At 40.0% G+C, this 26,424-nt stretch overlaps 1 protein-coding gene across 3 annotated transcripts in view; it reads left to right on the top strand.

Annotated features, from left to right (window-relative positions):
* Nucleotides 1–26,424, top strand: part of LOC137642592 (protogenin B-like) — a 315,452-nt gene that overhangs the window by 125,938 nt on the left and 163,090 nt on the right. For all 3 annotated transcript variants that reach the window (XM_068375286.1, XM_068375285.1, XM_068375287.1), the window contains 3 exons: nucleotides 4,648–4,803; nucleotides 15,893–16,050; nucleotides 16,240–16,470. In XM_068375286.1, the coding sequence (XP_068231387.1) occupies nucleotides 4,648–4,803; nucleotides 15,893–16,050; nucleotides 16,240–16,470 (545 nt within the window). The remainder of the gene's footprint in view (nucleotides 1–4,647; nucleotides 4,804–15,892; nucleotides 16,051–16,239; nucleotides 16,471–26,424) is intronic.

Here is a 26,424-nt window from a genome sequence, read left to right on the forward strand (position 1 = left end):
GTCCAATTCCCTCCGTAGGAGGAATTCCGACAACTTGGGAAGGTTTTCGCCGTACTGCTGACCTGCAATGTCGGCGTCCAACTTCCCAACCGAGAAGGTGAGGTGTACCTCCTTCCAGTCCTTATTATCCAGCGGCAAGGCCAACGACAGTGGTTTGCATTCCTCCAGAGATGGACACGGTTTGCCAGCTTCAACCGCCTTCAAGACGGCTGCGAACCCTTTCTGCATAAAGGGGAAGGCCCTAGCCGGGGAGGATACAAAGGAGAGGTGCTTCTTACTCAAAGCAGCAACTTTAGAGTTTGAGAACCCCCTCTCCTTCAATGCAGATGTTAAGGTAGCTTGAGCCTTGGAGTGATCCAGGATGATCACCTCCTTTGGTTCCGTCTCCTCCTTCGAGGCCGGCTCCTTCTTCAGACGGACATAACAGTCCGGGTAGGCCCCTCTACTGGGCCAGAACTCCACCTCCTCAAGGGGAACTGAGCCCAGTTTCTCCGACATGACGATCTTCCCGATCGTCATCGGCATGTGCTCCGCATATCTCCACGGGTTGGCATCCGAGCACAGAGGAAGGTCCTTCACGTTGAGCTTCTTTGGAGGTCCACGTGATGCTGTGATCTTCTGCATCTGGAGCTCCAATGTAGCGGCCTTCTGATTATTCTCCCTCTGCATCTGTTGGATCATACCAACGATGGAAGAGAGAGCCTGTCCCAGCTCTGCTGGAAGAGCGGACGAAGTAGAGGGGATAGGTTCAGGGGTCTGAACCGGAACGTCTGAAGGTACGGGAACCTCTTCCTCCACGGCAATAGGATCTTGATCCTCCTCCTCACCCTCTGCGAGGAGATCCTGTTCCGCACGGTCGGACAAGTCAGACATCTTGTCATCCAGCTGGATGTCCTGCATGGCATCCGTAACATCCTCCTCCACTGGGATCTGGACGAGAGGGATCTCCGGCCGAGGCTGGGGAACTACAGCGTCAGTGGAAGCTTTGGGAAAAAGGTATGCCCTCATCTTCTCATTAGGAAGATAAGGTCCTGTGGTGTTCTTCTGAAAACCCCTTACCCTTGACTCCGCCGACCTAGGGGATTCAAAAGCCTCTGATAGCAGGTTAGTACATACTGCACATACCTGCGGATCCCAGTAGCGATGGTCATCATTGGAGGCTGCGCAAGGCGCGTGCCTCCTACACGAGACATGTCCGCAAAAGTTCTTGCTGCGGACATTGCAGAAGACACTATCACATTTCGGATGCTCCTCCTGTAAAAGAAGAAAATTTCCATGAATATCAAGTGAATTTCAATTCACATGTAAATATGAGTATTCACAAAGAATAAGGGAAAGACACCTACTTGTGAAACCCACACAATCACCTGTGGAAGCCCACCAGCCAAAAATCACGTAGTTAGTCTTTACTAGAATAACCAGAGATCATATTTCCCAAGGAAAATTAGGTGTAGCTCACACCTAAGGTAAAATTTTACCATTCTGGCCAGGGATGAAAAGAATTCTCTTTTTTATCCTTGTAAGGCGACACCAAGTGATTGCACAAAGTAACACAAGTAAGTTAGAAAAAACAGTGTTGTAACCTACTATATCATGGTCTCCCTTGGTTGAATACACCACCCAAGAAAGAACTGATACAGTACATGAGGGTGGTGTGCCGGCCGGCTATTGCCGGTCAGTACCCCCCCCCTTTTTTTCCAAAGGTAGATCTCAAGTACACAACTCCAGATCACCCCTATTGGGGAGAACTCCAGATCCCATGCCTGAACCGGCCGGCAGTGGTTGCCGGTCCGCAGCCACCCGGGTAGCACTGTGTTGCCGGCCATCACTCTTAGTGGCCGGCTAACCGGGCAGTGTAGCAGGCCGGCCGGCAGCGGTAAGCAAACCCTGCCGGCTGGCCTCCACACCAGGTAGCGCTCGGCTGCCGGCCGCCACTCATAGTGGCCGGCAGATGAGCAAGAGACCGGCCGGCAAAGGCATATAACCACCGCCGACCGACAGCAAGAGAACTGGAGAACACCCCCCCCACCGGCGGCCGGCCTGTAGGCCGGCAGACGGCAAGGACAACACATAAGAAGACAACAGAATGAGTGCCGGGCTAAGAGGCTATGAGCCTCTGTGCCCGGCACCCGAAAGAGTGCCGAGAGGAAGGGGAGACACTAAGTCAGGCTTCCTAACCGCTGCTTACTGAATCTACAGACGGCAGCGGTGGAGGGACCAAGAAAGGACCGGGCAGCACTCAAAAGAAAGGGTCTCTGCCGGTCGGCACACTCTGCCGGCCGACAGGGGACCACGTCAGTTCCCCATCCTAACCTAGGCTAGGTACGGATGCGGACGACTGACACAAAGGAAACGGAAAAATAGAAGGGAAGGACAGAGGGTCCTATCCAACCTTGCCTTGGTTAAGGGTCATTCCCAACTAAGAGAGCTCATCTCAGCCAGAGAAATCCCGGGAGGGAGGCCGGCACTACTGGCTGCCTCCCTAAAACCAAGGCAAGGAAGGAATTGCTATTCCAGAAAGGGAACATATCCCGAATCCAGAACGGCAAAGAGGACAAGTCTGAGGGGTCACCGAGCGAAGGGATCACTACAGGAACCCAACAAGGTGATCCAAGGAGGATAAACCCCCTATGCCCGTGTCAGTCAGCAAGGGAGACTCTGCCCCACGCTAGACCAACACGGACTCAGACTAATACACTGCTGTACTGTCCCCCTCTGAACCAATTCAGTTGGAACAGGAAGGTACAGTACTACTCCAGCATAGATATATTTGAAATTTAATTCAAACAAACCGCTAGAGTTAAGCCTAAGGCTTAAACAGAGGGAAAGGGTTTGCCCCTTCCCCGAAGAGAAGGGAGCAAACGGGGAAACAGATAATATTATAATGACCTAAGACAACCTAGCCTAGGCACTAAGAGAATCGATTACCTAATTCACCGAAACTCACTCCAATACTATCTTGGAAAGTACTCGAAAAAAGCTTATATGTATAACGTTGCCTAACGCTTTAAGCAATATAAAATCACACTTGGAAGACTAATTATCATGCAGGAAGTACAAGGGCCAACAGCTAGCCTACGAAGACTAGTGTTGGTCAGCCTAGGCAAAACTTTCGCCAGGCACACTACTATCGCATCATAACAGAATTCCTAATTAAGCTAAGCAGCTAATTATTAAAGCGCAAAGGGGCTGGGAACGTCGCTCTTGCTAACAAATAAATCCTATTCTAGCGAGCGACAGCGTCCATGACGCCTCCAGCAGGCAACAGCTCTTGTATCAAAGATAACTCTTTTAATTACTTTAATTTTAAACAAGAGCCTACATTTATACATAAAAGAAATAGTACTTAACTTATCCGAGGCAGAAGAAGTTGTAGAAAGCATAATAAACGAGTAAATCCAAGATTTTGGTAGTAACACAGGGAAAAACACCGAGTCGTATAGCTACGCAAAAAGGGATACAGATGGCGCCGCGAGCGGCGCAGGGCACGCTTACGAAACGGGGAGGAGAGATGCCTTACGAACGGCTCCCCCCTTTCTTATCGTTTTTGTTTTCTTGCCATTTGACCCCTACGAAGTGTTAACTCTATTCGGGGTATAGATTGCTATGAGGCGTGTCAAGAATACGTCCACTGATATTTACGATATCCCTAAGGTCTTTTTTAGGGATACTCGCTCCAGGAGTTAGAATTCTGGGTACCTTAAGGTAAATTCTCTGGGAATATCGCCGTAGTTGTAATATACCCTAGGAAGCTGCCTTTAAGGAACTTCCATCAGGACGACATGGCTTGAGCCCAAAAATATATATATATATATATATATATATATATATATATATATATATATATATATATATATATATATATATATACATATATATATCTTTATAAATATATATATGTATATATATATATATATATATATATATATATATATATATATATATATATATATATATATATATATATATATATTTATATATATGTATATATATATATATATATATATATATATATATATATATATATATATATATATATATATATATATATATATATTATATATATATATATATATATATATATTATATATATATATATATATATATATAATATGTATATATATAAATTATATATATATACACACACATATATATATATATATATATATATATATATATATATATATATATATATATATATATATATATATATATGTATATGTATATTTGTATATATATATATATATATATATATATATATATATATATATATATATATATATATATATATATATATATATATATATATATATATTACAAAACCATCAATTTACTAAACATGACTTTCTCCCTTCCTCGCTCTTCTTGTGGCTTGTTTAGTCAACATATGGAATTTTATCTTCTATCACCAGTGGTGTTAGGAGGCCTAGATACGTTCTGTGTTTTAAAGAAAGTTATGAGAGCAGCTAACTGCAGGATTCAGGTATATAAAAAGGATTTGTATTGAAAAAATAAATGCTTCCGTTGAAAAATTTCTTATTTTTTGTGTAACTGTTTTTGTAAAAGTTTCTTCTTTAATTTTGATATATTTTAAAGTCGATTATCTAATACATACGGTGATACAATTTTCTTTTAATTTCTTTACAGAGGGTAATAAACTTGAGGGTAGTAGAGTATCTTCAAATGTGTCGTTTTTACTTGAAAATTTAAAGCCAAATACAAATTATACTGTTTATCTAAGAGCCTACAGTACCTCAGCATCTGATATATCGGAACGGCTAACTTTTCAAACTGACGAAGATGGTAAGTTGTATTTTCTGTTTGTTCTTTGGACATGCTGCTTGCTTAAAATTTGAAGATTATTATTGTGAAATAATCTAGATTTAGTGTATAAATATCAAAACTATAAGTTATGAAATTTTATCAGATGAGATAGAGATAGGATTCTCCTCAGTGTGGGATGTCTCTTGTCCACTATTAGATTACTCCTCACTCATTGTAAAGAGGCAATTTGTGTTCTCGGTCTGACAGTTATCTCCATGTGCAATTTAAATGCATTAGGGGATTATTTACCTTCTAAGTATTTATTATTTTTGTGAAGGAGATTCTAACAACCATTTATTTGCAAAGCAACCTTCCATAGAGTAGGACGCCTGTTTGTAAAAAAAAGATAGAAATAGGTGTGGATAGTCAAAAATAGATGATTATAATGTATGTATAAACACCAGCATAAGTGATGGAATTAAGGCAGTTGTGTCCCAGAAAGATGTGAGGAATGCTTTTGGAAATTAATAATGATGAGTGATTAGAATCTAGCCTAATTCTAGGAGATTCTTTGTTATAGGTAGATTTATAGAAGTACTGTATATTTCCACGTATAGGATAATCCTTGAATCCTAAATTTCACCCCTGGAAATTAGGGGTTGTCTTATACAACCGATATGAAAATCTTACCTTGAATTCCAAGTGACATTTATTGGTACACTACCCTAGGCCTTGGTATGATAACTGAAAATGAAGGTAACCAAACCATTTTAACCTTTCATAATACAGTATTGGCATAAGTTTTTGATAAAAAGCCTATTTGAGAAAATATTCCATAACAATGAAATCAATTGTTTTCTATGCGAAACCAGCTGACAAAATGTAAATGTTGGGTTATGGTTGCGTTGTCAACAACCTTTATCTTTGTCTTTCTTTAACCTTTCGATAATTTTAATGGTACCGTTAATAATGGTGGTAATAAAATTTAGATTGGCATATTTATTTTTCATAAAACTCCACCATGACTCAAAATAGCCTCACTCTTTCTCCAGTCTTACACCATTTTCTCTTGGTTACATCATGCTGTCATCAGCGGTAATTTGTTATTGTTGACTAAACACTAACAAAATGGTTTTCCTGTTATGTGACGCTTAGGAATTTTTAGGGATAGGGTAAGTAAAATATTTGTAATATCATCATCTGTTACAAAAGCTCTTTAGTATCATTAGTTATCACTTGCATTTCTAAATGCATTTGTTTGTTTGTTATGATTGTGATGAAACATAAACAGAACAATATTTTCATTTTAGGTGCCGTTTATAGGAAAAACATGATATAAAATTTCTTTTATTTAATTTATTTTAAATTTCTAAAGATGAAGTAAGTAAAACAACATTAATAATAACATCATTATTACATAACCAATACCTGGTAAGATATCTTTAGCTACAAAAGCCAACCGATATACAGATGTGAAATTGCGTTTATTTATTCGTTTTGATCGGCTATGGATTGTAAACAATGGTTTCGGTTTTAGGTGGCATGTTTAGCAAAAGCATGATATTAAAATTATTTAATTTATTTTGGATTTCTAACTATACAGTATGAGGTAGCCTATACACTTAATGGTCTTTTAATTCACCACTCCTCTTATACAGCAGATATTACCTAAATTCATTCAAATATGAGTAGTGTGCCCAAATGTACCATCAAGCAAAAGATCTTTACCCTAAGACAGTGGAACAACATGGTACAGAGGCTATGGCACTGCCCAAGACTAGAGAAAAATGGTTTAATTTTGGAGTTTCCATCTCATAGAAGAGCTGCTTATCATAGCTAAAGAGTCTATTCTACCCTTACCTAGAGGAAAGTAGCCACTGAACAATTACAGTGCGGTAGTTAACCTCTTGAGTGAAGAATTGTTTGGTAATCTCATTATTGTCAGGTGTGTGAGAGCAGAGGAGAATATGGAAAGAATATGCCAGACTATTCGGTGTATGTGTGGGTAAAGGAAAAAAATTAGCTGTAACCAGAGAGAAGTATCCATTATAGTACTGTCTGGCCAATCAAAGTACCCAATAGCTCTCTAGTGTTAGTATTTCAACGGGTGGCTGATGGCCTGGCCAACCTACTACCTAAAAATATAAATAATATTGTATACTGTAGGCATTAAGTGTTCAAATAATAGGCAACACAACATGTGATAATGAATGGAAAATTCTAAGCGTAAGGCTTTATTACAATGAACAAATATTTAGATAAATTGTATGAATTACAGTTGTAGGAACTACATTTATATTATGAATAAAAGAAGTATTAAGGGCCTAGCTTGGTACTAGAACAGATTCAGTGCAGTAAGAAAATATTTATTTAACAAGAACAAAAGTTAAGAAGGTGGAAGCCAAACTAATTTCATATCAAAATTAATAAAAGATCATTGTTCAAGACAATTCACAAAGTACAACTTGTACTCTTCCTCTCTGCTCTCTCAACTGTCAGGTCACTTAAAAGAACCTACCTAAATGCTCTTGTATATTTAAGGCCAAAGGCGAATGGAATTCATTCATTTGAATTTGTACCAGTTTTTGGAGGTTAGATGATACATGATGGAAAAATGCTTTGCATTTCATAAAGTGCAGGGGCATTCCAGTATCCTAATAAGTCCCCTTCTGCCCCTGTTTTATTAGCCTGTAGATGATTGTTTTCCATTGAAACTGATGCAGAGAAATGGCTGTGGTATTGATGATTTAGAAAACATGGACATTCTGTGACTCTCCCGGTGTCATAACAAGTAACCTCGGTTCTCCAGTTTGGACATCGGATTGTGCCTTGATTTCAATAGTAGTTAAGAGTGAGCAGCCTGTCCCTGATGTGTCATACTTATGTAAGATCTATGTAAAATATCTAGCAAACTGTAATGGCATTTTAAGTGGTCTTTTGAATTTGAATTGGTCACAATTTTATAAAAGTATTGAGTCTTGTTCTTTTGAATGAGAATCTGGTCAATTTAATTGTTAGGCATATACCTCTTCGTGTGGTAAAGTACCGAGAGAAAGTGATCTTTTAAATTTGAATTAGTCAAATTTGTATAAAAGTATTGAGTCTGTTGTTCTTTTGAATGAGAATCTGGTCAACATAATTGTTTGGCATATCCCTTTTCGTGTGCTGAAGTACCGAGTGAAAGACAAACCATAGTTCAATAATGATTGTAGATGTGCTTATTTGGAGAAGCAGGAGGTTTATCATCTTTGGAAGGTAGTAGGTTGGCCAAGACACCAGCAGCCCATTGAGATACTACCGCTTAGAGTGTTATTGGATCCTTTGACTGGTCAGACAGTAATGAACTGGATCCCTCTCTCTGGTTACGCCTCATTTTTTCTTTCCTTACACATACACCGAATAGTCTGGCCTATTCTTTACAGATTCTTATCTTTCCTCATACACCTGACAACAATGAGATTACCAAACACTTCTTCACCCAAGGGGGTAATTACTGTACTGTTATTGTTCAGTGTACTTTCCTCTTGGTAAGGGTAGAAGAGACTCTTTAGTACACCTGGGCACACTATTCTATCATATTTTTTTTTTCTCTCTTCCTCTAGTTTTTTTTAAATGGTGTGTTGGGCAGGCTCAATAGAAGGGCCATGGATGCCTGGTTGGTTATCAAGAGGTGGTCTTTTCCTTATCTTATTCTTTTTCTTCCCAAAACCATCCTTACTGCTCTTCCATGTTGACCAGTTTTCCCTATTTATATTTCTGTACATATTGTTTTTGTTATAATTCTTGTTAATCTAGTTTTTAAGTATGATGTCTCGTTTTTATTACCATAAATTCTTATGCTGTCTGGAGATATTGAGCGAAATCCGTGACCAGTACGTCCTAGGTTTCATCAATGTTGTCTACTGTATTTCAATGTTTGTGGTCTTCATGTATATATTCAAGACCTTACAATTGCATCCAGAAACTTTGGTTTCTAATCTGAGGCACTCATCTGAGCTCCTTATAACTGGTTTTAAGAAGCCAGTAATGTTGAAACGTGATGCCATCCCTAGGGCCAGGGGAATGGCAGTGTATATTAGGACCCTGCTTCTCATAAGTCCTGCTATGAATGTAGATGTCATGAGATTCAGGTAATAAAAGTTTGTGGCAGGCATAACAACTTCTATTTGTGTTTGATTCACCAGAATCCAGACATGGATGATCCTATCTTCGATTGTCCTCTTACCCTTATGGCTAAGACACAAGAAGACGATAGAAAGGCTTCTTTTGTCTTTGTTGGTGATATATATATGCTCACCATAGGGAGTGGTCAAGTTTCTGTTTCTCCTACTGATCGCCATGGCTTAAGAGCTTTAAACTATGCCTCTGAATCAGGCTGTGAGCAAATCATAAGTGAAGCTATTCACAGGTCTGGGAATTGCTTGGACCTCGTATACACTGACTCCTCTGGCATTATAACAAGTAAGGTTGGATCTCAAGTTGGGACATCTGATCATGCCTTGATTTCCTTAGTAGTGAAGACTGAGCAGTCTGTCCCTGATGTATCATACTAAAATTTATATGAAATCTCAAGCAGACTGGAATGGGATTTTGAGTGATCTTTTGGGCTTGATATTGGTCACAATTATATAATTGTGACCAATTCAAGCCCAAAAGTAGTGTTGATCCTGGTGCTGCTTTGAATGAAAATCTATAGTCAACATAGTTGATAGGCATATCCCTTCTCTTGTGCTAAGGTACCGAGTGAAAGACAAACCGTGGTTCAATGATGATTGTAGACGTGCCTATTTGGAGAAGCAGGAGGCCTATCATCTTTGGAAGCGTAACATATCAGATTTGACCTGGAATAACTATAATCAGCTTAGAGCTTTTGCTCTGAGAGTTTATGCTTTAACTGAAAAGGAATACAATTTAACCATAAAAGAAACCCTTTCTGGTACAACTCAGAAACATAAATGATGGTCTACCCTTAAATCTGCACGTTTTGGTGTAGATGCAACAGTTTCCTTTACTTGGCAGATGTAGTTACTGTCCAACAACTTTTGGCTGATGTGTTCGACAGTAAACAGAGTAATGAAAAACTCGAACTTTCTGTTTCCTGTTTTCCTGAGGCTAACTAACTAGTATAGCTTTTCGATCTTGTGAAATTAAAGCTCTGTTGATGGACTTTGATGCTTATGGAGTTGTAGACCCAAATGGTATATTTCCTTTGTTTTTTGTAAAGACTGCAGATTTCTTATCTCCAAAGTTATCTGTTATTTTGCGTAAGTTGGCAAGAAGAGGAGCTTTTTAGCACTTGTTGGAGAATTGGTAATGTTACTCCATGTAAATGTGTTTGTGGTAGCTCAAGTCCAACTGATTACCGCCCAATTTTCATAACTCCCATATTATGTAAAGTTTTTGAATGTCTTAATAGGTTTACTGAAGGTAATCATCTATTCCCTAGTTTGCAATTTGGTTTTCATAAAGGTCTTGGAGCATGTGATGTCCTTCTTACAATCTCTAATGCTTCACAGAAATCCCTTGATCGTGGTCAGGAAATTCGTATGATTGGACTTGATTTTAATGCTGCCTTTGATCGTGTTAATCATGAGGCCCTTGTTTTCAAACTCAAACAGTTGAGAGTGGGTGGGCTTTTCTTAGCATTATTATTGAAGTTTTAAGTAATAGACCTCAAAGAGTTGTTGATGGTGGTCACCATAGTGAGCATAGGAATATGAAATCTGGTGCTCTACAGGGCAGAGTTCTTGGCCCATTACTTTTCATACTATATGCACATGACATGTGGTTTGGCCTAGAAAACAAGCTTGTTGCATATGCAGATGATGCTACTCTTTGCATCAATTCCATCCTCTGAATGTTGACCTGGGGACGCTGAATCCCTTAATAGAGGTCTAGCTAAAATTAGTGCATTTGCAAATTATGGGGCATGAAGTTGAATCATAACAAAACTCAAAGTATGATTGTAAGTAGGTCAAGGACAGTGGATCCTCAACATCTCTTAATCTCAGCATTGATAATGTTTCTTTAATTTTGTATGATTCTTTTAACATTTTAGGTGTGATTCTTGACAGAAAATTTACCTTTGAGAAGCACATTAGGCCTGTGTCTTCTTCAATTGCACAAAAAACTGGCTTATTGAGAAAGTCTTTTCAAGATTTTCAGTGATCAATCTATTCTGAAGAAGTGTTTTGATTCTTTCATTTTATCTTGTTTTGAGTATTGTTCTCCTGTCTGGTCTTCAGCTGCTGATTCTCATCTTAATTTGTTGGACAGAAACTTACGGTCTTTTAAATTTCTTATTCCTGATCTAGATATTAATCTTTGGCACCATCGTTCAATTAGTTCGTTATGCATGTTGCATAAGATTTTTCATAATTCTGACCATCCTTTACAATCAGATCTTCCCGAACAGTTCCTTCCTGTTCGTAATACTAGGCAGGCAGTTAATTCTAGTAGTCAGGCCTTCTCCATCATTAAGCTCAATACTACACAGTATTCTAGAAGTTTTATTCCAGCTGTAACCAAGTTTTGGAATGATCTTCCTAATCAGGTAGTTGAATCAGTAGAACTTCAAAAGTTCAAACTTGCAGCAAATGTTTTTAGTTGAACAGGCTGACATAAGTTATTTTTCTAGTTTATGTATGACATTGGTTTTGACGTTGTTGCTGTATTTAGAATGATTTATTGTTATTTTTTTCTCATCATTTATTTATTTCCTTATTTCCTTTCCTCACTTGACTATTTTTCCCTGTTGGAGCCCTTGAGCTTATAGAATACTGCTTTTCTAACTAGGGTTGTAGCTTGTCTAGTAATAATAATAATAATAAAGGGTGACAGATCAGATTTGACCTGGAATAACGTTACTCAGTTAAGAGTTGTAGTTCAGATAGTTAATGCTTCAATTGAAATTTGATTTATTCATAAAAGTAGACCTTTCTGTACAACCCAGAAATATAGGTGGTGGGCTACCCTTAAATCTGCACTGTTTGTGTAGACTTAACTGCTCTTCCAAGTGGCTTTGTCACAAACTCTCCAAAAGAAAAAGTAACTCCTTTGTCTGATATGTTTGACAAGTAAGCAGAGTAATGAGAAACTCACTTCCTCATTCCTTTTTTTCCTGAGGCTAAACTAACTAGTTTAGGTTTCCAGTCTTGTGGAATTAAACGACTTGATTGACCTTAAGGGGACCGTCCGCCCTGGTGTTCTGACATAACAACTTTCAGAAATCAAAAATCGTTTTATTGCTTCTATGTTAACTTATCGTACATGCTCCCCAGAAGTTTCAGCCAATTATTTTTACAAATAACGAAGATATAGCGGTCTTTACATGATGATGTCATCCTTACTGTGTCGTCTGCATGACTGAGTTTGACAAAATCGTCTTTGTGTGTTATTTTTGCATATTTATAGCGATTTTTCACTTATGTTTCGAGATATCGTACGTCTGGCAGAAATGGAAGGCATTGGTAGAGCTTAGTTGAACGAAATCTACTCCTACGAGAACAGAAGCCAAAGTTTCCAAAGATGTATAGAAGTTATAATGCTTGCGTTTGTTTACGTGAAGTTCGTATGTACATTGTGTTTTCACAACGTCCTCGGGAACTTTTTAGCAAGGCCAATGTTACCTGAGGTCATAAAAAGAACAAATAGTCAATCATTTTTCCAAACAATGAAGATATAGAGGTCTTTAAATGATGACGTCATCCTTACTGCGTCGTTTGAGTTTGACAGACTCGTAGTTCTCTCTCTCTCTCTCTCTCTCTCTCTCTCTCTCTCTCTCTCTCTCTCTCTCTCTCTCTCTCTCTCTCTCTCTCTCTCTCTCTCTCTCTCTCTTATGTTTCGAAATCTCGTACTTCTGGCAGAAATGAAAGGCATTGATAGAGGGTAGGTAAATGAAAACTACCAGCTATGAGAACACCAGCAAAGTTTCCAAAATCATATAGAAATTATAATGCGTGTATTTATTTACTTGAAGTTCGTATGTAGATTGTGCTTTCACAACTTCCCCTGGAACTTTATAGCAATGCCATTGTTACATAAAGTGATAGAAAGAACAAAAAGTAAGTGGAGAACAAGGAAAAAGAACCAAGAAAGAGGGAAACATGAATAAGAGTACAAAGCTGAAACATGCTAACTAAAACACTGGCAACAATGAGAGATCGCTGGCAACTTGTAACATAGGAATAGTAAACTGAGGGTTCAAATACCTTGTTTAGGGTGCTTTTATGTAGGAATAAACAGTAAATGTTATCATAATAATATTATCTTGATTTCTTTAAGAAAAGAAGTGAAAATTTGTTGCAAATCTTTGGGACCTCATAACTCAAAAATATACTTATGCACACTTAGGTACATTTTTCTCACTTATTTGTTGTTCGATACTAGAGAGAAAGATATCATTGAAAAGAAGAATAAAAATCCCACAATTCTGTCAGGCAAAATTTTGATTTTCTTTTTAAATTTTTTTTTCACGATTATTTTCCGTCTAGACATGAAAAAAAATAAAAATTCATTAAAAAAAAAAAACAAAGGAAAATCAAAATTCTGTCTGATAGAATTGTTCGGTTGATATAGTAGTTTTTATGGTATAAGTTTCAATACAATTGGTATTATAGTAGTGGGAAGAGATGTACCTAATTTTTTTTTATCATGATATTTGCTAATAAATCCAAAAGTTTTTGATCAAATGACTTGAAATTTTTATATGATGAAGGTATTATATATGTGTAAAACATATATAGAAATGGTGTAATTTGGATCATTAGAAAAAAAATGGCGGACATGGCGGACGGTCCCCTTAAGGCTTATGGAGATGTAGACTCAAATGGTATTTTTCCTTTGTTTTTTGTAGACTTTAGATTTTGTAGCTCCTAATTTATCTGTTATTTTCCACAAGTTAGCAAAAAGAGGTTCTTTTAGTACTTGTTGGAGAATTTGTGTCACTCCATTACATAAATGTGTTTATGGTAGCTCAAGTTTTTGAAGGTCTTTTGGCAAAACATCTAAATAGGTTTGCTTAAGGTACTCATTTGTTCCCTAGTTTGTAATTTGACTTTTGTAAGACCTTGGAACATTGTGATGCCCTTCTTACAATCTCCAATGCTGTATAGAAATCTCTTGATTGTGGTTAGAAAGTTTGTATGATTGGCCATAATTTTAGCGTTTCCTTTAACCATCATTATTGAATTTTCAAGTAATAGATTGCAAAGAGTCATTGCTGATGGACTCCATAGTTAGTATACGAATGTGATATCTGGTATTCCTCAGAGTCATGTTCTTGGCCCATTAATTTTCATACAATATACACATAACATGTGGTTTTCCCTAGAAAACAGCTCTTTGTATATGCAGATGAGGCTAACCTCTTTGAATAAATTCCATCTCCTAAATGTAGATATGGGGTTGCTAAATCCCTTAATAGAGATCTGACTAAAATTAGTGCATGGTGCAAATTATGGAGGCATGAAGTTGAACCCTAACAAAACTCAAAGTATGATTGTAAGTAGGTCGATGACAGTGGCTCCTCAACATCCGGATATCAACATTGATAATGGTTTTTTCTTAACTCTTTATGACTTTTGTAAAATTTTATGCGTGATTCTTGATACAAAATTTACTTTTGATGAGAAACACAGCTGGTCTTCCTGTTCTTTGACTGCCCAAAAAATTGGCATATTGAGAAAGTCTTATAAGATTTTCGGTAATCAATCTCTTCTGAAGAAGTTTTTTTTTAATTCTTTTATTCTTCATTGTTTTGTGCTTTGTTCTGATTTTCAGCTGCTGAATCTCATCTTAATTTGGTGGACAGGAACTTACAGTTTATTAAAGTTCTTATTTCTGAACTAGATATTAATCTTAGGCCCCATTGTTTAGTTAGTTCGTTATGTATGTTGCATAAGATTTTACATAATACTTGGTATGCAGTTAATTATAATTGTCATGTCTTCTCCATCATGAGGATCAATATTATGAAGTATTGTAGAAGTTTTACTCCAGCTGTGATCAAATTGTGGAATTATTTTTACGATCAAATAGTTCACTCAGTGGTACTTCAGAAGTTCACACTTACAGCTAATGTTGAACAGTCTAACATAAGTCTCTTTTTATAGTTTTTTTTTTTTAAGGGACTATTTTAATGTTACTGTTCTTAAAATATGCTTTTTTATTTGTTCATTACTACTTCTGTAGTTTATTCCCTTATTTCATTTTCTCACTGGGCTATTTTTTCCTTGTTGGAGTCCTTGGGCTTATAGCATTCTGCTTTTCCAACTAGGATTTTAGCCTAGCTAAAAAGTAATATGCCGTTAAATCTAATAGTCATGCCTTTTCCAACGTGAGGCTCAATACTACACAGTATTCTCAAAGTTTTATTCCAGCTATGACCAAGCTGTTGAATGTTCTTAATCAGGCAGTTGAATCAGTAAAACTTCAAAAGTTCAAACTTGCAGCAATTGTTTTAATGATATACTGGCTGACATAAGTCTCTCTATATAAGTTATATTTGAATGATTTATTTTATTAATGTTAATGTTCTTAAAATATTTTACATCAATTATTCATTACCTCTCTTGTAGTGTATTTATTTATATCCTTTTCTCACTGGGCTATTTTTCCCTTTTGAAGTTCTCTGCTTATAGTATCCTGCTCATCCAACTAACTTAGCTAGTAATAATAATAATGATGATGGTGATGGTAATGGTGATAATAAGAATACTGATTATCAATTATGAGAAAATACAGTTTCAGTATAAATTCAAGATCAGTTTGTGGCTAAAGGAAGAACAGGCAAACTCGCATTTTATGGAACCACTTTACTGACATCTCTGTGGGTGAATAAAAAGACCTAGGTTTCACTCTAGTCATAAAATACTCTATAGGAAGAACCTCAATAGATAGGAAAATGGACACAATAGTGCATCTCTTTGTATTGGGGAGTTCTTGATTCTTGTATGTTATTTTCAGCACTCATAAAGGAGTCACACTAATGGCTCGCTACGTAAAGGATTCATTAAAATTGTGGTTTTGCTTGATTTTTCTTGCTGCATTTCTGTAGTCAAAGTAGGTTTACTTCTAGATTTTTGTATACTATGCTAAGTTCATTAAACAGCACAATTTTTATTTACAGTACCCAGTGGAGCTCCAAGGGTCAGACTTACTCCTATTTCACCCACCACACTTTTAGTCACTTGGAGTAAACTCCCACCGGAAGAAGCTCAAGGGACTATAATGGGTTACAAAATTCAGTGGAGGAGGCGAAATGCTCATTATTACCACGTTATAGAGGTACATTATTGTATATTTACATTCTTCTAGCTTTGTGGTTTAAAATACTCCTTCTCAATATTATAAAAGTATAGACTTTTAAGTATTCACTCAACCTTGAGAAGTAATCTTAAAGTAATATCAAATTTTAGATTGCTGTGTAGTTGAGGAATGTACTGTTGAAATAACACTGTTTCTAAATCTTTGCAGGTTGGGCAAAATGTCTTTGAACACAAGATAACTGATCTCTACCCTGGTAAGAGGTATGAAGTGCAGGTTTTAGCTGGTACTAAGATGGGCTATCCTACTAAAATTGACTTGCCTTGGATACCCCATAAAATGCGTGAACGGAATCCTGCTGAAACATTACCTTCTCCCAATGTTACTGTAAAGGTGCTAAATGATACTACAGGTGAAGACCCTAATAAATATTCTCTCAAGGTAAGCTTAGAAAGATAAAACATTATAGTTATGTCTCTTGCAGATTTTGTTTACGGCTATGATGATACTGTATATCCACTCTTATAAGGAGTACAAGTTCGTGGTGAATGTATGTTCATGTTATAGTTAGTTTATGAAGAAAGAAATATTGATTAAACTAGTAGAACATAAGTAACATGGGATCAAAACAAGTGTTAAAATCATATCACAGGTTGAGAATCCTTTATATGGAGTTTCAAAGCCTGAAAACTTCCAAAATAAAAGTTTTTTTTTTAATGTTGACATGACAAGCCACAAATGGAAAGCATCACTATGTGTAGTAATTACCACCTGCTTTGTTCTAGTTGATACAAAATTATTGTTGAAAATGTTAAAAAGGAATGGTAATACCCTCATTAAATGAATAATTAAAAGAAAAAGATGAAACTATGATAGAGAAAGTCAAGTGGTTGAAAAAACATGATATTGATGTAATTGTGAAGCATCTAACTGAGAAGTTTGGTGTTGGAACAACAAGGATCGAGGACTAGGAGCACAAACATTTATGACAATGAAATATAAGGAGAAACTATTAAAGTTTTATGATGAACATTAGTTTATGAAAAGTAGGAAAAAGCCAAAAATTAGGACCTCAATAATATACTTAAGGAATGGACTTATATTTATGAAGTGAACACATTTTGCTTAGGTGAATGCTCCTTATGAAACAAGCAAAAATTGATAAAAACATACTAAATATGAAAGCTGGCTGTGAATATTCAGTAGGGTGAATGGAAAATTGGTTTGGACAAAGGAAAAACCTATTTTTGATGAGCTGCTGTGTGGACTCCCAAACTTTGAACAGCTTTGCATATAAAGAAAATTTATTTTTGAAAACTAGCTACTGCATAAATGGGGAATCACACAATTCGAAAGGGGATAATTCGGGATCATACTGTACTTGTCGGTAATAGTAGACTTTACATCGTACGGAAATGTAGGTTGTGAAAATATCCAGTTGTTCCTTCGACATAGGAAGTATTCTCTAATAGCTGTCATAAGATGTAAAACTAATAGTCATTAATAATGGACTTCACGATATAAAGAAGTAAGGAAAATGAGAGAGAGAGAGAGAGAGAGAGAGAGAGAGAGAGAGAGAGAGAGAGAGAGAGCCTTACCTTATTGCCTTATTTTATGTTTGGGTTCCCCCAGGTCCCTCAGTGTGAGGCACCTCGTATATCCACCAGAGAGTTGCTAATGCATCTTCCGGTGTATTTTGCATCTTCCAGTCTTCGATGGTCTGGGATGCTTCTTAGGTATTCATCGAGCTTATTCTTAAACACATTTACGCTCACTCCTGATATGTTTCTTAGATGAGCTGGCAGCACATTAAATAGTCGCTGCATTATCGATGCTGGTGCGTAGTGGATTAATGTCCTGTGCGCCTTCCTTAGTTTTCCTGGTATATTTTTTGGCACTATTAATCTACCTCGGCTTGCTCTTTCTGATATTTTTTAGCTCCATGATGTTTTCAGTAATTGCTTGTATTTGCTTCCATGCTTGTATTATCATGTAGCATTCTCTTCTCCTTTCTAGACTATAGTTTTAAAAATTGCAGTCTTTCCCAGTAGTCAAGGTCCTTAACTTCTTCTATTCCAGCAGTATAGGACCTTTGTACACTCTCTATTTGTGCAATATCCTTTTGGTAGTGTGGGGACCATATCACATTGCAGTACTTGAGTGTACTACGTAAAGCCTAATCATGTGTTCAGCTTTTCTTGTTTTAAAGTGTCTGAATAACATTCCTTTTTTTGCTTTACATTTAGCCAACAGTGTTGCTATTTGGTTGTTGCATAACATATTCCTATTTAACATTACACCGAGGTCTTTAATTGCTTCCTTGTTTGTGATTGTCTCATTATTAAGTCCCTTGTATGCATATACCATTCTTTCTCTGTTTCCATAATTTATTGATTCAAATTTATCGGAGTTAAATACCATCCTATTTATCTCCGCCCATTCATATATTTTGTTTAGGTCTCTTTGTAGTGAGTTCCTATCTTCATCACAAGTAATTTCTCTACTTATTCTTGTGTCATTGGCGAAACTTCTCACTACAGAGTTTTCAACATCACAGTCTATGTCTGAGATCATAATAACAAACAGCAGTACAGCTAATACCATACCTTGTGGCACGCCAGATATTACCTGAGCTTCATCTGATTTCTCGTCATTTGCAACCACTATCTGTTTTCTGTTTTTCAGGATTTCTTTTACCCATTTCCTATCTTTCCCACAATATTATGCTTTCTCATTTTTTTCTCTAATATATTATGTTCTACCTTGTCAAAGGCTTTTGCAAAATCTAGATAGATCACATCTGTGTCTTTTTCATTTATCATATTTTTGTATATGTTTTCATAGTGTTCTATCAGTTGGGTTTGTGTACATTTTCTGGGCACAAAACCAAATGATTCATTATTTTACTTTTTTATTACCCTCTCATACACTTTCATAATATGTGATGTTAGACTAACAGGTCTATAATTGCTTGCCTCTAGTCTTGATCCACTTTTGAAGATAGGGGTTATATAAGCTAATTTATGTTTAACATATATCTACACTTTGTCTTAGCACTATTGCAAGCGGCTTCGCGATAGTGTTTGCAGTTTTTTTTCAATATTAATCTTACCCGATAATCATGTAGCTGTCAACTCCGTTGCCCGACAGAATTCTACGGACGGGATACGCCAGCGATCGCTATACAAGAAGGGGGTGTACTCACCAGCGCCACCTGTGGCCAGGTACTGCAGTACTTCTTGTTGACACCACCTCAATTTTTCCTCTGTTGTGCTTCCGGCAAGACCTACATGGATACGCTTATAATTTTGGAGTCTTTGTTCACGGTTTTGGTGAAGTATTGCTCTGAGATTTCAGCTTTCGCTATACAGGAAGCTTTTCCCTTAACTTAGATAGCGTTTGGATTAATTTTGATTAATGGTATAACGATCTTTGCTTTAATTTGGAAACCCCCTTTGACTGTTCTCTGATTCAAGATGTCCGACCATTCACAAGCTCCTACCCAAAGACGATGTAGAGTTAGCACTTGTGTTAGGCGTCTTCCGAAGGCCTCGGTTGATCCTCACACCGTTTGTTCCGACTGTCGGGGAAAATCCTGCCAGTTGGATGATCGATGTGAGGAATGTGCCGGTCTTTCGGAATTTGATTTTATTCAATTCCTTAAATATACGACTAAGTTAGAGAGGGAGAGAGTTAGGAGGAGTTCGGCTCGCTCTTTGCGTTATTCATCCCCCCATGATCCTCATCCTTTTCCTCCCCCTGTAGTGGCTACCCCCGAACCTACTATTAGTGCTCAGCCTGATATGTCGGTTGTTTTACGTGCCATTCAGGCTTTAGGTGATAAGGTGGAGTCGGTAGTGAGTGACCACAAGTTCCTCTTGGCAGACGTCAAGGAACTTAAAGTGAAAAGTGCAGTGGGAAGTGGTAGTGCCAGTGCTGTGCCTAGTGCTAGTGTCAGTGTCAGTGTTGCGCGTGAGGATACTTCTGTGCGTGCCAGTCGTCCTCCCAGTCCGGGACCTCTTGCAAGCTCCCAAGCCCAGGGGAGAAGCAATGTCGAAGGGCAAAAGGGTTCGGCAGGCCTTGATCGGCGCACAGTAGTATCCTCAGTGGTTGCGGGCGTATCTTATAGAGATCGTCACTTCCACTCTCAGACGATTGAGCCCTTAATTTCCTCGTCTGCAGAAGATTTTTCTGGGAGAAAACGCTGGACTCAGGTCTCAAGACCTCTTAAGCGTAAAGTCCAGACCGCGCGAGTCCAACAGCCCGGGTGTAGCCATTGGGCTAGCTCGGACTCGCCGCAGTCATCAGGTGACTGCACGCCTCCTAAGAGAGGTAAGGCGATGCCTCAACAGACCTCAACTTCTGTTAAAGCTATGCCTCAACAGACCTCAACTGCTGTTGATCCTAAGATGGCTATGCTGCAGACTATGCAGTCGCAGCTTGCGGTGTTGATGCGGGAGTTTCAGGCAGAGAAGGTTAATACACCTCCTCCTGCGAGCGCTCCTCCTCCTCTGCGCAGTCCAATCTGCCAGACGTATGATGTTGAGGTTCCTCAAGCTACCTCCATGCGTGAGCTGCCGCGTTGGGAGTTGCCAGATACCAGCGCTGTGCAGCAACCTCCACTTTCCTTGAGGCAGGAGCCTCTTACCACGCGGCAACCTCCTCAACAATGGGGGCAGGAGCCTTATGCTTTACAACAACCTCCTCTACCCTTGAGGCAGGAGTATCTTGCATTACAACCATCCTCGAGGCAGCAACCTCTTGAGGTACGACAACCTCTACCATCCTTGAGGCAGCCACCTCAACTCTCGCAGCAGCCACCTCCACTTTCCTCGAGGCGAGAACCTCAACTCTCGAGGCAAGCACCTCAAGAACCTCAACTCGTGAGACAAGAGCCTCTCTCTGCGCAGCCACCTCAACCCTTGAAGCAAGCGCAACTCTTGAGGCAGGAACCTCATGCTATGAGTCAGCCACCTCAACGCATGCATCTACCACTTTCTCCTCAGCTTGAGCCTCTTCCCATTCAACTTGAACCGCAGTCTATGCAGCATGAGCCTCATGTTTTACAACAGTCGCCTCTCACCACGCTTGCTCCTCAGACCTCCGCAGAACCTCCTTCATCCCAGCCTCATGACTTTGTCATTACCAGCCCTCATCCTCTTCAACAGAGACTTGAGGATGAATCCGCAAGTGCGCATGCACCCGCTCTTCAGGATTCAGCCATTCAGCATACCGCTTTAACTTTACCTCTCGCTTCTCAACCCTCAGGTGATGAGGTTTCTGAGGATGAAGCTGCTCACCTGGATGATCCTTCATCTGACGTGGAGGAACCCAAGTCTTTGCCACCCTCCATTGACTTTCGCAAGGTCCTGGCTCTGTTCAGAGAGTTATACCCGGATCACTTTGTTTCTGCTACCCCTCGCTCTCCTCCATCCGAGTTCTCTCTAGGCATGCAACCTGTTAAGTCTGCCTACACTAAGCTCGTCTTCGCTAGATCTTCAAAGAGAGCTTTGAGAATGTTAGGGGATTGGTTGCAGTCCAAGCAGCAACTGGGAAAGACGTCTTTTATGTTTCCACCTCCTAAGCTGACTTCTAAGGCGGGCGTCTGGTATGCCACAGGAGAGGAACCAGGATTGGGGGTCCCTGCCTCTGCCCAGGCTGACTTCTCAAGTTTGGTTGACTCTCCACGAAGGTCGGCTATGAGACGCTCTAAGGTCTGCTGGACCTTTTCTGACCTGGACCACTTCTTAAAGGGAGTCTTTCGCGCCTTTGAAATTTTTAATTTTCTCGACTGGTGCCTGGGGGCCTTGAGCAAGAAGACTGCCCCATCTGACAAAGACTCGGCCATGCTGATCATGTCCTGTATGGACAAAGCAATTCGCGATGGTTCCGGCGAACTTGCCTCTATGTTTGTATCGGGAGTCCTCAAGAAAAGGGAACAACTTTGCTCCTTCCTTTCCACTGGTATCACCTCTTGCCAAAGGTCACAGTTACTTTTTGCTCCTCTTTCTAAGTTCCTGTTTCCTGAGGATCTTATCAAGGAATTGTCTGCGGCTCTTATTCAGAAGGACACGCATGACCTTGTGGCCTCTTCAGCACGGAAGGCTAAGGTTCCTCCTTCAGTTCCTAGAACTTACCGCACCCCAGTGGCTGATACTCCTGCTACCAGATTTATTCCGCCCTTTCGTGGCAGAGCCCCCAGCCGAGGAGGTACCCGCCCAGACGGTCACAGGGGCAGGTCCAAGAAAGGTACCAAGTCTTCGAAAAGCAAACATTGACTCTCCTCCTCTCCAGACAGCTGTAGGAGCCAGACTCAAGATCTTCTGGCAAGCTTGGGAAAGAAGAGGTGCAGACGCCCAGTCTGTCAAGTGGCTAAGGGAGGGTTACAGGATACCATTCTGCCGCAATCCCCCTCTGACCACTTCTCCCATCAACCTCTCTCCCAACTACAAGGAAAAGGACAAGAGGCTAGCGTTACATCAAGAGGTGTCGCTCCTGTTACAGAAGGAGGCAGTGGTGATAGTCCGGGATCATCAATCCCCGGGCTTCTACAACCGTCTCTTTCTGGTGGCCAAGAAGACAGGAGGTTGGAGACCGGTGCTGGACGTCAGTGCGCTCAATGCTTATGTCACCAAGCAGACGTTCACTATGGAGACGACGAAGTCGGTCCTAGCAGCGGTCAGGCAGGAGGACTGGATGGTCTCGTTGGATCTGAAAGACGCCTACTTTCACGTTCCCATTCATCCAGACTCCCAACCTTTTCTGAGATTCGTTTTTGGAAAGGTTGTGTACCAATTCCAAGCCCTGTGTTTTGGCCTAAGCACGGCACCTATGGTGTTTACGCGACTGATGAGGAATATTGCGAAATTCCTCCACTTGGCGGACATCAGAGCCTCCCTTTATTTAGACGACTGGCTGTTAAGAGCCCCCACAAGTCGTCGCTGTCTGGAGAGTCTCAGTTGGACTTTGGACTTGACCAAGGAACTGGGTCTTTTGGTCAACTTAGAGAAGTCCCAGCTTATTCCTTCCCAAACCATCGTTTACCTGGGAATGGAGATTCGGAGTCAAGCTTTTCGGGCTTTTCCGTCGGCCCCAAGAATCAACCAAGCCCTAGAGTGCATACTGAGCATGCTGAAGAGGAACAGATGCTCGGTGAGACAGTGGATGAGTCTAACAGGGACCCTGTCATCGTTAGCCCTGTTCACCGAGTTAGGGAGACTCCACCTCCGCCCCCTTCAATACCATCTAGCAGCTCACTGGGACAAGAATATGACGCTCGAAGCGGTCTCTATTCCTGTTACCAAAGAGATGAAGACTACTCTCATGTGGTGGAAGAGCAACATCCTTCTCAAGGAGGGTCTCTCGTTAGCTGTTCGGACCCCCAATCTTCATCTCTATTCGGACGCATCAGACTCGGGCTGGGGCGCGACCTTGGACGGACAGGAATGCTCGGGAACATGGAACAAGGAACAGGAAACGCTTCACATCAATTGCAAGGAGTTGTTGGCAGTACATCTGGCCTTAATGAACTTCAAGTCCCTCCTGCTAAACAAGGTGGTGGAGGTGAACTCCGACAACACCACAGCCTTGGCATACATCTCCAAGCAGGGAGGGACTCATTCGAGGAAGCTGTACGAGATAGCAAGGGACCTCCTCATTTGGTCAAGAAGTCTAAACCTCACGCTGGTAACGAGATTCATTCAGGGCAATATGAATGTCTCGGCAGATCGCCTCAGCAGGAAGGGTCAAGTCATCCCCACAGAATGGACCCTTCACAAGAACGTGTGCAGCAGACTTTGGACCTTGTGGGGTCAGCCAACGATAGATCTGTTCGCCACCTCCATGACCAAGAGGCTCCCATTGTACTGTTCCCCAATTCCAGACCCGGCAGCAGTTCACGTGGATGCTTTTCTGCTGGATTGGTCCCATCTCGATCTATATGCATTCCCGCCGTTCAAGATCATCAACAGAGTTATTCAGAAGTTCGTCTCTCACGAAGGGACACGGCTGACGTTGGTTGCTCCCCTTTGGCCTGCAAGAGAATGGTTCACAGAGGTACTGCAATGGCTGGTCGACGTTCCCAGGACTCTCCCTCTAAGAGTGGACCTTCTACGTCAACCTCACGTAAAGAAGGTACACCCAAGCCTCCACGCTCTTCGTCTGACTGCCTTCAGACTATCGAAAGACTCTCTAGAGCTAGAGGCTTTTCGAAGGAGGCAGCCAGAGCGATTGCCAGAGCAAGGAGGATATCCACTCGTAGAGTCTATCAATCCAAGTGGGAAGTCTTCCGAAGCTGGTGCAGAGCCAATGCAGTTTCCTCTACCAATACCTCTGTAACCCAAGTTGCTGACTTCCTGTTACATCTTAGGAATGTTAGATCTCTTTCGGCTCCTACGATCAAAGGGTACAGAAGTATGTTGGCATCAGTTTTCCGCCACAGAGGCTTGGATCTTTCCTCCAACAAGGATCTACAGGACATCCTTAAGTCTTTCGAGACCTCTAAAGAACGTCGCTTGTCCACTCCAGGCTGGAATCTAGACGTAGTCTTAAGGTTCCTTATGTCTCCTAGATTTGAACCTCTCCAGTCAGCCTCTTTCAAAGACCTTACTCTCAAAACTCTTTTCCTCGTCTGCCTTGCAACAGCCAAAAGAGTTAGTGAGGTTCACGCCTTCAGCAGGAACATAGGATTCACATCCGAAACAGCAACATGTTCCTTACAGCTCGGGTTTTTGGCAAAAAATGAACTTCCTTCACGTCCTTGGCCTAGATCGTTCGAAATTCCTAGCCTTTCCAACATGGTGGGTAACGAACTAGAGAGAGTTCTTTGCCCTGTCAGAGCTCTAAAGTACTATCTTAAAAGGTCAAAACCTATACGAGGACAATCAGAGGCCTTATGGTGTGCCATCAAGAAACCTTCGATGCCTATGTCCAAAAACGCAGTTTCGTATTACATAAGGCTTCTGATTAGAGAAGCTCATTCTCACATGAAGGATGAAGACCTTGCTTTGCTGAAGGTAAGGACCCACGAAGTGAGAGCTGTAGCTACTTCGATAGCCTTCAAACAGAACCGTTCTCTGCAGAGTATTATGGATGCAACCTATTGGAGGAGCAAGTCAGTGTTTGCATCATTTTATCTCAAAGATGTCCAGTCTCTTTACGAGAACTGCTACACCCTGGGACCATTCGTAGCAGCGAGTGCAGTAGTAGGTGAGGGCTCAGCCACTACATTCCCTTAATCCCATAACCTTTTTTAACCTTTCTCTTGAATGCTTTTATTGTTGTTTTTGGGTTGTTACGGTAGGCTAAGAAGCCTTCCGCATCCTAGTTGATTTGGCGGGTGGTCAATTCGTTCTTGAGAAGCGCCTAGGTTAGAGGTTGTGTAGAGGTCCTTTAGTATGGGTTGCAGCCCTTTATACTTCAGCACCTTAGAGTTGTTCAGCCTCCTAAGAGGAACGCTGCGCTCAGTAAGGAAGACGAACTTATTAAAGGCAGAGTAATGGTTCAAGTCGACTTCCTTACCAGGTACTTATAATTTCATTGTTATTTTGAATAACTGATAATATGAAATACGGGATACTTAGCTTCTTGATATACATGTACACTGGTTTTCACCCACCTCCCTGGGTGTGAATCAGCTACATGATTATCGGGTAAGATTAATATTGAAAAATGTTATTTTCATTAGTAAAATAAATTTTTGAATATACTTACCCGATAATCATGATTTAATTGACCCACCCTTCCTCCCCATAGAGAACCAGTGGACCGAGGAAAAATTGAGGTGGTGTCAACAAGAAGTACTGCAGTACCTGGCCACAGGTGGCGCTGGTGAGTACACCCCCTTCTTGTATAGCGATCGCTGGCGTATCCCGTCCGTAGAATTCTGTCGGGCAACGGAGTTGACAGCTACATGATTATCGGGTAAGTATATTCAAAAATTTATTTTACTAATGAAAATAACATTTTTAACAAAATCGCTGGAATTCCATCTGGTCGGGCTGCCGATCCATTTTTAATTTCGTTTATAGCCTTGACAATATCTGCTTCGTTAATATCTATATCCGTTAGATATTCGACATTTTCTTCTCTCATCTCTGTTTCATTATTCTCATTCGCAATTCTTGGTATGAACTCACTCTTATATTTTTCTGCTAATATGTTGCATATTTCCTTTTTTTCATTCGTTAGTCGTCCTTCAATTCGTAGAGGGCCTATTCTAATCTCCCTTTATTCATCTTTTTTGCATAGGAGTAAAGTACTTTGGGTTTTATTTTTATATTTTGAAGTGTCCTTTCTTCTAAGTCCCTTTTTTCATTTTATTTCGATTGCACAATCTTTTGTTCTGCATTTTCTATCTTACATTTCATTTCTATCATTTTCCACACATTTTTTTCT

The sequence above is a fragment of the Palaemon carinicauda genome, chromosome 6 (genome assembly GCF_036898095.1).
Source record: "Palaemon carinicauda isolate YSFRI2023 chromosome 6, ASM3689809v2, whole genome shotgun sequence".
NCBI lineage: Eukaryota > Metazoa > Arthropoda > Malacostraca > Decapoda > Palaemonidae > Palaemon > Palaemon carinicauda.